Source organism: Harpia harpyja, chromosome 10 (assembly GCF_026419915.1).
Source record: "Harpia harpyja isolate bHarHar1 chromosome 10, bHarHar1 primary haplotype, whole genome shotgun sequence".
Classification (NCBI taxonomy): domain Eukaryota; kingdom Metazoa; phylum Chordata; class Aves; order Accipitriformes; family Accipitridae; genus Harpia; species Harpia harpyja.
In genome coordinates this window covers 37767625-37780304 of record NC_068949.1, presented here as the reverse complement: position 1 = coordinate 37780304, position 12680 = coordinate 37767625, and the positions used below count along the sequence as shown (strand labels likewise).

Sequence of the window (12680 nt, the reverse complement as noted above, 5' to 3'; positions counted from 1 at the left end):
CTGTTTTCTGAAAAAGTATGTCTTTACCTAATGTGTACTGTGAGATTGCATTTTTTATTTCATGAAATGAATAATACAGAAGATTAAGTCTGAATCAAATCAATCTTCACAGATTTAAAATTTTTTTTAAGGGTAATTACTACATCCATTTCTTTTGTACTTCATCAGTTTGATAACACATGGAGGATGTGACTTGCAAGAAAATTCAGATATTGTATTAAATATTGTAATCAGCTAGAAAAACCAAAATATTGTTCCACCTTAAAAAAAAAAAAAAAAAAAAACACCACAACACCACACAGCACACAACATTTTCATGAAGTAGGATAAAAAACTCCTGGTGCTTGAAAGTCAGAAAGTTACACTTATTCAGATCCTGGGACTCATACTATTGATTCTCAGGTGCACAGTCTACAAATAAATGTAGACCAATAAGTAATATTATCCTCTAAAATGATGAGGGAGTTCTTATTCATTAAAAATTAAAACCAGATGCAAACTGAAGTGAGAGCAAAATCAATAGCTTACACCATCAGATGCCTACAAGAAGCTACAGAATATGTAATATAGGGATACAGTAAAAAAAATTTAACTGTTCTGAAAAAGCATTATTCACACACTCGGTGAAACTCGCAGGAAATAACACATATATGTTCCATGTACTTAATTTACTGATTATTTTTGCATGAAAGCAAACACATTGCATTGATACCTATACAGAAAGCCATAAAGAGCCATCAACTAGTCCTATAAAACAGATCATGTCTCACCCTCCCTACCACTGAGTCAGCTGATAAACGCTTGCCAAAAATAGATCCAGGCACTATCCACAGGCTATTCTTTACAGGATCATGTACAAGTCCATTTCCCAGACTGCTCTGACACATTTCCCCATTTTTAGCTCCCAGGAGAAGTGGCTGTGTTTTTGGCCCAAATATGACCTGTGTGTTTATATTTGCAGCCTATGCATAAAATACGGACATGAACATTAGGGAAAAACTATTTATGGTAAGAATAGCAGTGGCAATAAACAAGACAGGAAACAGATTATGGACTCATTAAATTGCCCTAGATTTACAGCCTCCACAATCATATAGGGAGGTTTTTCCATACCTGCACAGCTCTAATGGTTGGAACCATTCTACAGACTGAAAGCTTACACCCACCTAGTCTTGTCTCCAGACTGTCTTTCACCTTAAACAGTTTTCCTCCAAAGTGTATTCTTATCATATAAACAACAATCTTTTCTGGTCTCAGCTACTCTGCTGTGAAATTAAATATATCACACATCTTTCTATTATCTCCTACAGGTTCCTCATGCTTCAGTCAACCTTAATACCACTTGCCATGCAGGGCCCTGTTTGAGTTTGTCTGTCTTAAATGTGTGTTGCCAAAATTCTACAAAAATATCTAGGGCCTGGAGAATGCCATCGATGCTTCTTTCTCCTTTTCATTAGGACCGCATAGGCCACTTCCACAGTCACATGCCACTCTGGACTTGGACACACAAGCCACTGTCATTTCCTTCAGTTTGTAGGAGAAAATTCTTTTCATTTCCTAAGTGTATGACTTGCACCTTGTTCCATTAAATGTTCTCTCAGGTGGACTGTCATTTCCAATCATCTCTTCTCCCTGAATGACAGTACGGCCTCCTCCCAACAGGTTGTCAGCAAAGTTTTGTGAGGTTCTTTTGTTACTATTCACTTCTACTTTTGAACTTGGGTAACTGGGAATGAATTCTGTATTTTGAAACTTGTACTGCATGCTAGCAGGCTTTGGTGCTTCAGAAGTAAACTTTTTTTTTAGCACCATCCTCCTAAGACTATTTTCTGTCCCATCTAACTAAGCACAAATAGCTTAGCCTTTTTCATTGTGCTGTTGTCCATGGAAACACAGTTTATCCTTAATGTAATATTGCAAAAGTATTCCACAGCCTATTATTGCCCTGACTCATTTAATGTAGTTATCCCATTAATCTATATGAGGGAGTAACCCCCAGAATTTTCCTCCCACTCAGCAAGACTGCTCATGCTAGACTGTGGGTGAGGTATTGCTCCATGTGAAACAGACATATACCGAGGTAGTTATCCTGATCATGTACTTCAGTCTCAAAGGCAGGAATCTTTTAATTAATACTCTGACCTGAAATGCATATTAAAAGGTAGGAGCAGGGAGGGCAATTTGTCAAAGGAAGCTATCCATCAAAATCCTGTATCCATTCAGCTACAGCCAGCTATACCACAATCAGTCTCCCAAGAGGCCATTTCTCTATGCTCTGCTTCTTGTGGTGTGGACTTCCTATGTTTCCACATTGCTCTTCAGCTTGTGGCAGCTGAACCTTTCTTAGTTTCCTAAGCATCACCACCTGACTACCCCTGCCTCACCTTTCAGACTGCTGCCTACCTTGGCTTCTCCACTCCCTGATTTTCAATTCAGACTCACTGTGATGCCTTGATATAAGCACTGAGCAATGCATTTTCCAAACTGCCACCAACTCCAAACCTTTTTAGGAACCTCTCAAGTGTTACTTGTGGGGAAATGTTTTGGTTTCAGGTTGGGGGGGCAGGGTTGTGGGTTGGAGTTTTGGGGAGTTCTGGTTTTTTAAATTCCAGCATCATATTTTATTAGTACTATGTAGATATTCAGTATCAAAAATAAATCAACACTTGGAGGTAATAACCACTAGGGTCTCTGTTCAACACACTTAGCACCAAAATGCACCAAACTCTTGCAATTCATCTAGCAACATATCCGTCATTCATATAAGACAGTATTAGGCACATTTTTTGAAATTGATCATTTTAGCTACTACGCTTTGTCCCACAAACCAAAAACTTAAGAATATTATGGAAGAGAAGCCTGTTTTTAATTTTACAACATAATTCATAAATAACTTGAAGGTGTTCGGGATCAAGACTTTAAAGAATCAGATTAGCTAGACTTGAGAAAGAAACACTGTGGTATTTAAAACCCAAATGAGAAAAATACAATACAATACAATACATACCTATATCATATGCAAGAAAGTCAGCAGAAAAACACTTTGCACCATTACTCAGGGAAGTATCATTATGAGTGTTTCCACCAAAAATGAGCATAGCTCCATTGATTAAAACAGCTGAATGAAGATATCTTGCAAAACCACTCTCTTTCAAAATAGTCCTACAATATATAAGAACAAATTAATACATACTAACATGTGATAAACTGTATACACGCATCAAGAAAATTTATAGATGAAAACAATATAAAATACAAGGAAAACACTAAAGCTATTACTCAGTAAAAATGATTAAATGTATTCAGATTGTTTCTAAGATTATGAATTTTCTCATGTTACAACAAATATATTTAGCATTCATTTCAAATGTCATGCTTTTTTTTATTAAAAAAACAGTTTGTCAATGTATCTGAAATAAATTGTATCATGTTTACATTCTTCAGAAGTGATTAATGATATGGTAAATTTTACTCAAAACTGAATGAAAACCCATTCATATTATTAATTCCTATTCTTACACATCCTTAGCCATGTCGGGTTTTTGTTCAAGAAATGCAATAAAGAAATCTTTTGAAGGCTAAAAGAATCTTTAAACCATCCTAAGTATTGGGAAAGTAGGAGCTTTTTTTTTTTTTTTTATTAATTGAACACTCAGACGTGTAAAAGAAACGGTAGAAATCAAAAAACACTTGCACTGCTTCATAAATATATTCAGGCTGGCAAACTCAAACATACAGAATTTCAGTACCAAAAAAAAAAAAATTCCACGCACATTGAGTCTTTGATCTCTCTTCGTTCATTTTAGCTTGTGTCTGTGTGGTCTGCTTTGTGCCAGAGCAGTAACATGGGCCCACCAGTAGCCAAGAGCTATCAATACTACAGTTTTAAAGTGGCAGGTGTGGGGCTAGTAGAAAGAACAGAATACAAACTTGATTCAATCACAGTAAATAAATCTTACCAAGGGAGAGAGTAACCATTTGTGGGTTTTGCCAGCTTGAATTAGTTAAGTAGACCAGCTGTAAACATGTTTGTGAAGAGCTGATTAGATCACCAGTACAGAATATTATTTACATTCCCCTAACAACCTTTTACTTGTCTCAGTAATCTAACAGTTTGAGTTTAGAGTCTCACTTTCACTTGTCTTACTGCACACTGCTCATACTTACAATTAAACTGTTTTGTCATTCATTTCCTAACGAACATACTGACTTGACAATCTTTCCTTCTGATTGAATAATACTGTCTCTTTCAGATCACACTGATAATGTTCAATATTTTTACATCATCATAGGGTTTGGGGGAGAGGTTTTCAAGTATGTCTTATTGTTTTGACATCATGATGTCAAAACAATATCAATTTTTTTTATTATTTATGTAAATCAATCAATAGATTTTAAGTGATAAGAGATCATATGTTTAAACAAGCTGAGAGGAAGGCATTAAACCTAAAGTTCTCATATTGCTATTTAAATAAATTGCCCCCTACTCCTAGAAAGTAACATCAAAGGAAATAACAAAGACTAAATGAAAGTAAATGAGATTTTTTTTTATTATTGCTTAAAAATACGATAATTCCTTCAAGCCACCAGCATACTTGCATTTTTGTTCTGTATTTCTGATTTGAAAACAGAGCACCACGTACATGTGGTTTTGTAACCAGGAATTAGCTTGATACAGGATACTTATGGTACCTACCCAGAAAAAACGTGATATTTGGTTTCAACTCATCAGCTAGCAACATACAAAATGAGGAATGACAGGGAAATAGAACAAGACATTATTTTCAACAGTTATTTTCAACTACTAATAGAGGAATACTGCTGCTATGAGTTGAAAGAATGATAATATAAGAACACATTGTCCTTATTCCATTAGGACTATAGATTTCTTTCTGTCTTTTGCTTCACCAGTTTTCTACAGCCCCTATCTCCTAATTTACATTAATTGCTATACACTAGGCTCTGTGTTGATTATACTGCCTTGCAGCTGTCTACAAATAGTTGTCTTGATCACTAAAGGCCTAAAGAACAGTACACTGTTCTGGAGAAAACCAAGGACTCTCCACAGTGTATATAACAGCAATCCCTGCAGTTTTTCTTTGGGCTACTCACTTTTCCACTTGTCACCCAACTGCATTGCCCCAGCCCTGGTCCCCACATTGTACATGGGTTTTGGTCCCCCTAATTTCTGCATATTGTGTGCTGAGTTTCATCCCTCGTGGTAACAGTAAATTTTCCCCAAGATCCAGCAGAAGTGGAAGTGCAATACAGACCAAGTTTGTTAATTTGGCCATATTTTTCACTATTCATTAGCATCACTGATGAGAACAATCTTCAGAACTCTCCAGCACATATAAACCCCAGGCAAATTATGCAAGAGTCTCAGCACACTTTACACTGAACTCATTATTTATGCACATACACGTGTATCTGCAAACATTAGTCCATGTTAACTATAATTATGCCAAGCATTGCATGCAGCAGCATGGTATTTCAATGGTAATAGAAATACCCAGGAGCCAGCAGGTGCTTCCACTGTTTCAGGCCATTATCTAAGACCAGCACCACATTGTCCCCCAGTTGCCCACTGCAGCAGCATGCAAGTAATGCAAAGCAATGCAGGTATTACAAACACTGTAATTCTCCATCATGTGTTAGAAAGAATGTTCACATGAGGAATTAAAATGTCACCCCCTCACATTCCAAGAAACAAAGCTTATGCCTAATTGATATGAAGAAATAAAAACCCACAGGCCACTGAATAAAATAAGTAATCAGCTTTGTATACCACGACTTAGTGAAGCATATGAACCTCAGCCAGATCACACAGAGAAACAGAGAGTGAGTGCAATAGAAAAGCAGAGACAGCGATGACAAGCAAATGCAAGTGTGAAAAAAGCTACGTATATGGGCATGAGAAAGCCATTGTGGTTCCACCTCTTCCTCATACCCCACCTAGCCAGTGGCACGTTCAGGCTCAGTTGCCTCACTGAGTGCTTTGAATACTGATTATAAGATGTCACAGAGACAGCAAAGATTTTATTACTACGTAAGTGTCATTACCCCATCCTCAGCCAGTTTTCACTCCCATAGTACAATTAACTTCCAGTGTAATACTCATGAATAAAAAAAAGTTCTCCACAAGCTGCAGAGAATGCCACATTAGTATAGAGGAGATACAAGCATTCATTACTAGGTTTTGTATGAATAATGAATAAAAAAACCTTCCAATAATTATTATTATATTGTTGAACAGGACCATCAAAGTATACAATAACGTTTTTTTCCAAGAATAGAGTATAATAAGGAAGCATTAAAAATACATTAAAAGGGACAAAAAAATCATGTAATAATGTTTCCATGTGCCATGAGTTAGTGGCGTTCAAAATCAAGAGACTCAGTGAAATCAAACCCACATGTTTCCAACATCTGAGAGCAAGTCTTGTGTGCTTAAAGTTAAGCCATTAGTGCTCAACACAAATATTAAATTGCAAGAATAAAATGTTCCAAGAAATGGTTCTTGATCTCAAATCATCTCTAAGATAAGAAAAAACATTTAAGGTCACTTTCTGTACATAACATACAAGTAGCATTCATAAGTTACAATAAACTTGAGGGACAAGGAACTGACAAAAAATAAACATCAAGAACATTAATAACTAAGGATCCCTATACAATACCAGAAATTTTCTCTCTTATTTCTGATAGTTTTGTGAAAAATAGCCTTCCACAGTTATTAGATTTCTCTATTTACATAAATAACAGGTACTTGAATGTGCATCAGCACTATATTCATACCATGCGGAAACAACACACGTGTACTATTTCTGCATAGTGGTTATGCCTGGATAGGAGAAACTTTTCTTCATTTGTAGAACATGTGCAAAGCTTCGTCCCTGCCATTCCTTTGATCTGTAGCTCCATTAATCCACTGGCTAAAGACTAATCCCTCACCACAATTCTTCCATTTTGTTGCAGAGAACGTACTGTTCTGCAACATGCAAAGGATATAGAGGTGCCTACGTAACTACTAGAACCTTATTCTACCCTACTCTATGCTTATGTTGTCTTTTTCAGTAACAAATAACTTCTTTTCCTACCTTATAAATCCCACTTACCATGTCCGAGTATTAACTTCATATCTGTAAAGATCATCCACCAATCCATATTTATTGCCAGGTAATGCTTTGTACCCACCATGGACATAAACAGATTTTGTCAGTTCATCATAGACACTAGTATGGCCATATCCACCTTGCACAATTGCTCCTTTTGTTTCTGGTACGAGCCAAGAATTAGACCCTGGAACAAATGTACAAAAGACATAGGTTTAAGGCTTACTATTGCTAACGCACAATACTAGGAGTTTTAAGTATACAAAATAATTTTCACTATAATTCTAAATACAGCAATAACTAGGATTTGTTTTAAGAAGTAATTTTATACCAATGTATCAAAATATCTTCAAATGGATAATGTTATTAAACTATTATCTGCTATTCTTGATGAAATCCCAAATACATCACTGTTACAGGTGCCAGGCAGTATCTCATACTCTCCCATGTGCGAGTTCAGCACACACACAAAACCAAAAAAAAAAAAGCCCAAACCTTTTGGAAAATATGAAATTAAGAGTTACGATTAATTCTCTGTCAACCTTAATTATGTCCCACCAGAGATGGCTGATGAGAATTCAGTGCTCCAGCTACTTCAGCTGCATTAGGAACACCTGTACTCAATCAACAGGGAAACTGTCTGGAGAAGCTTGGCAGAAACTGAACTGCTGTGAGTTGTGAGAAGCATGTAACGTAAGGTAGCTCGAAGTACACATGGAAACAGACAGACACTTTGCTACTAAACTGTAAAATTATTGAGCTAAAATCAGTTTCTAACTACTGTTTCTTAGTTATTTAACTGCAAATATACCTACTCAGTTGCTGAAAACTCACAGAAGGATAATTTGATAGCAGCTCATTAAACTGGCACTTAAATCCACATTTTACATCACATCATTAATAACTGCAAAGAGACACCAAATAAAACCATTCACAATAGCTGTTATGACTGAAGAATAAAACACAATTGGAAAATATTTTACCATAGCAGTAAAAAAAGACAGAGAGGTTAAGTGAATCCTTGTTGCCTGTGGCCCTGAAATTTCCCAATTTTTTCCCCTCCATCTTCCCAGCTGATGACGTAAGTCACAAAAAGAGCAAGCCAGGAGGTAATATTTCCTGTAGAAACCAGCCTGTTCAAAAGAGCCTATGAGGATTACACAGCCAGTTCTATGGATGTGAAGTGGAAGAAATAATTTACTTACAGCCTCTTGAAGATTATGTCAGAAGAATAGAAAGCGTGGACAAGGACTTCCAAAATGGAGCAGTCTCCTAATTCTTAACCTAAATTGGCTGCCATTATAAAGTTATTTATCGAAGGCTAGCACACAACACCATACACTCTGCTTCATCTGAAAGTTAGTTTAAATTCCATCTCAATTTTTATCTGATATTATGTAGGTAGTTTAAGATTACCTCTTTTTCCTCTGCATTCTTCTTTTTAGTGAATAGACTCATGACTTTCAGTTATTACTGTTATTCTACTTTCATTAAATGGTTTCCAGGCACTGCCTCTATAAGCTAGTTACATTTTTCTCAGTAACAAGTGTTTATAGCAAGTTATAAAGCATAGATTAAACTGGAAGACTTGTGCTGATTTTTTGTGTGTATAAATAGTGTATTACACAAATACCAGCATTCATATCTGACACAGTACATTTTTATTATTTACATGTGGTGTAATGTAACTAGTATTTTATTCCAATCTCTATGTTAGATATTATCAAGCTATTAAGAACTGCAACTGTGAACACAAATATCAAATTTGTACTTTACAAAATGTAAAACTGTATTTTACATACATATTACCTTGCTAACAAATAGATTTACTTGATACAATTTATGTAAGAGGGTTCGCGAGGAGTCAACCTGCAGATACACCTTTCTGTCACCAATACCATCCTCATTTTTTCATTTAAACAGTCATCAGTCCTAAAGATTGGCATATATGCTTTTCAGGGAAAAATGACTATTTCTCCACATAAATTTACACAATGGTGTTGATCATATGCGTAATAGAATATTTTGCATTTATATCTGACTGGTTTATGTAGCATTTGGAACACTGTCACAGTAAAATTGTATATTGCATAGCTTTACATGACTTGCACAGAAATATGAATAGCTGTTCCTTCTTGCATAAAAACCACATGGTATGGATAAATACCTAAATTTGAGAAAAGAGGTCCAGCAACATCTTTCTGAAATAAAAGTCAAAAGCAGTATTACAGTTTCTCCTTTTATTTCCCATTCTAAACTTTAGTTGAGCTGCCTGAATTTTGAATACTGAAATGTATATATGCAGTTTTGATCTCTTTCACACTTCTTCAGCATCTTGAATATTGCATCATTCAGACAAAAATACACTTCTGTCTGAATTTAAAGACATTACTATGCATATGATCTGGTTTTTTTAAACAACTCATTGATATGGATCTTCACCTATCTCTTTTCTTAAACAGAAATGCAATTTTTATTGAATGTATTTACATAACTCTTCTCATACTCAAAGAGATCCCATTCTTTCTGTCATTAGATCAGATGAAGTATTCAATTGACCAAATCAGTCATGCAAAACTCTGCATCCTCAACAGCTTAAAAAGCCAAATACAGAAAGAGGTCTATGAATAAATAAACCAGAAATAAGGAAATAGGATTTTTATTAATATTATTATTATTATTATTTCCAGATTTCAATTTGTAAGTCTAATAGATATTGTAAAAATAAGGTCAAATGAATTTTGAAAAAAATCACAAGAAGAAAATCATTCCAGTAATAGGGGCTTCTACTTTTCATTTGTAATTTGACATTTTTCATCAACATCTGGGCAATCTTCCAGAGAATTCTACCACATAAAGTCCCTCTTGAAATGCTTAGGCAAGTCACTATGATAACTTCAGATAATTAAATCTGGCGGATCCTAAACAGCTGGACACAGTTACAGGCTGCAATATTCTGGTCACCTTTGTCAAACAGAATCACACGTTTCATGTCCAGCTTTACCACGACCATTTCCAGGAGACTGATCAAAGTGAAAGAAAAAAGAAAAAAAGGCATCTACAAAAACACATAAACAGAAAAAGAAATTACAGCTGAGATAGAAGCTAAACTCATTAATTTAATGTACTGAAGCTGGGGGTATGACTCCATTCCAAAATTCTGACAGGCATGGCAAGTGAAATTGCAGGCCCAGCAGCAAGCATTTTAAACAAAGCTGGTCAGATATTACCAAAGAACAGCAACCATAGTGCTGACATTGAAGACCAGAGGGAAGAGAGACAAGATCTGGACAATTACAGACATTAATCTCACCTCAGTAATATGCAAAGGTTTAGGACAAAGGTTTTTTTAAAAAAAAAGGATAAATAAAAAATGTTGAAATAATGGGAAACTGTTTCACTGGACAATATAAATGTACCAAACCATTTACATCACATTTACCTAAAAACCAATTATCTACAGAAGGAAGAGTAGGTGTTCTCAGTACCTGGGCTTCAGTAATGTCCTTACTATAGTGTCACAATGGGAAATTATTAAATAAACCATTATAACACAATGGGATTGGGGCACTGAACAAGAAGCAGCAATGAACAATGTTGAGAGGTGCTGGGATTACTAGGGAGATTTCTTAAGGGTCAGAATGGGTGCATTTTATGCCACTGTCACAAATTTAAGGTGTAATAATTGCATAAATTCAGACACTATCAATTCACAGAAGCAGCAGAGAAACATGCAGATTGAACTGGACAATCTTAGCTACCAGAAAAATGGATCATAATTCAACAATAACTTAAAGATATTGTGCACTGGGATTAGCAATATGAACTTCTATAAAATGGAAGCTCATCAGCTGATAATGACTGAGAAGAATGAGTAGGAGCACTGCTTCATCAGAGAAAGTCTATGAGCCATTCATGACTTTCTCATGGATGCAGTACAAATATCATTCTACTACCTACCAAGTGAGGTGTTCCCAATAAAGTAGGATTAAGGTTATTTAGCCAGGCACTGGTGAAATCTAACCTAGAATATCCCAAAGGCTTTTCTAATCATCCATGTTCAGGAGAGGTGAACTCCTTGTGGAAAAGGTATAGTGATTAACTATTAGAATGAGAGCAGAATAGATGAGGTTGCCTTAATTAGTCTTGCAAAAGGGAGGATTGGTATTTATAAATGTAATTCAAAGTAGAATTCAAAGAGAATTCTAGCAAGGGAGACAAGCTGCTTACATTAAATAATGTATCACCTAGAAAACAAGTGAATATAAACTGACCATTGATAAAGGTAGGCTATGATTTAGAAGATGCCTAGTCACTAAATTATAACTGATTTTCCAATGACACTGTGAAGAAAACCCAAACTGTTTAAGATTAATCCTCATATATTTTTGAAAGGAAATGTAAGATATGGTGTTTACATTTAAAAAGCACTGATTTTGATGGCCAAGGTGATAAATTCCGGCCTTTTGCTCACAGGAAGTTAATCACTTCCAAAGATGTAACACCATTCCATCATCAAGGAATGCAAAGCAAGTGAAATAAGAGACAAAACCTTATTCTTTATTTTTTTTTTCAGTTCATTTCTTTGTATGAAACTGATTAGGATGGCCAAATCAAGAAAAATGTAAATTTGAGCAATAATAATTTTATCATTCAAAATAGAATAATTAAAATAGCATTTTGAGATAAAGTTGTTTCTAAAAAGATGTTTGGGGGGAAAAAAAAAAAAGGTTAATATGCAGTAATAAATTCACTAAAAAAATCCAAGGAATGATAGATACATTGGCCTGATCTGTCCTTGCCACAATACAACCTTTGATAAAAGGAACAGAACGTCCAAGAAACAAGTCAGTGTGCCATCTTCAATTCATTGCAGTAACAAACTTAAATTTTTTTGAGCAACCATGAAGCTTATGCTAACTTACAAAAAAGAGGGAATACATGTTACATCATAAGGCCATTTCATTTAACACTATTTCAAAGAAACATTTTTAATCAAAAGTAACCTATAACCTACTTATAAAGTCACAAAAAAAATTCAGCCTAAAAACCAAAGTGATATGCTGCTAATCCAAACAAATCTCTGTCTTCTAAAAAAAATAAAATAAAAATCACAGAAGACTTATTCAGAAGTTTCTTAATATATAAGGAGCTTTTATAAACCTCAGCTGAAACAAAACACCATTATTATATTCACCTTGAGACTCACATTGAGATTCTTAGGTTTATGAGGTATTGCTAACCTAAAGGGAAATAAATTTCCCTGGGGAGTAACCCAGAAAAGCTTTATGGTTCAAGTTAGTAAAATCATTCACACAATTCCCATACCAGGATTTATTGGTTCCTCAAAAGTCGTAAGTCTAGGTATAGCAAGGAAGGACAACAGGAAGCTGTTTCGTTCCTGCAACAACCACCATACCTTTGGAGTAGAAATGAATTCCCGTGCTTTTGCATGGTAAAAAGCTGCCTGCAAACCATGTCCAATTTTTTCCAGAATTTATTTGACTGTGATAGAAATCACTTTCTTCACTAATCAGACAATGTCAGGAAATTTCAGACCGTGCA

The 12680-nt window shown here is 35.2% G+C and overlaps 1 protein-coding gene across 4 annotated transcripts in view; it reads right to left on the bottom strand.

The window, feature by feature from the left end:
- The window catches only part of ATRNL1 (attractin like 1), a 542514-nt gene that overhangs the window by 446876 nt on the left and 82958 nt on the right, over positions 1 to 12680 (bottom strand). For all 4 annotated transcript variants that reach the window (XM_052798373.1, XM_052798374.1, XM_052798371.1 and 1 more), the window contains exons 9-10: positions 7119 to 7302; positions 3008 to 3162 (exon numbers count right to left, since the gene is read on the bottom strand). In XM_052798373.1, coding sequence (XP_052654333.1) covers positions 3008 to 3162; positions 7119 to 7302 — 339 coding nt within the window. The remainder of the gene's footprint in view (positions 1 to 3007; positions 3163 to 7118; positions 7303 to 12680) is intronic.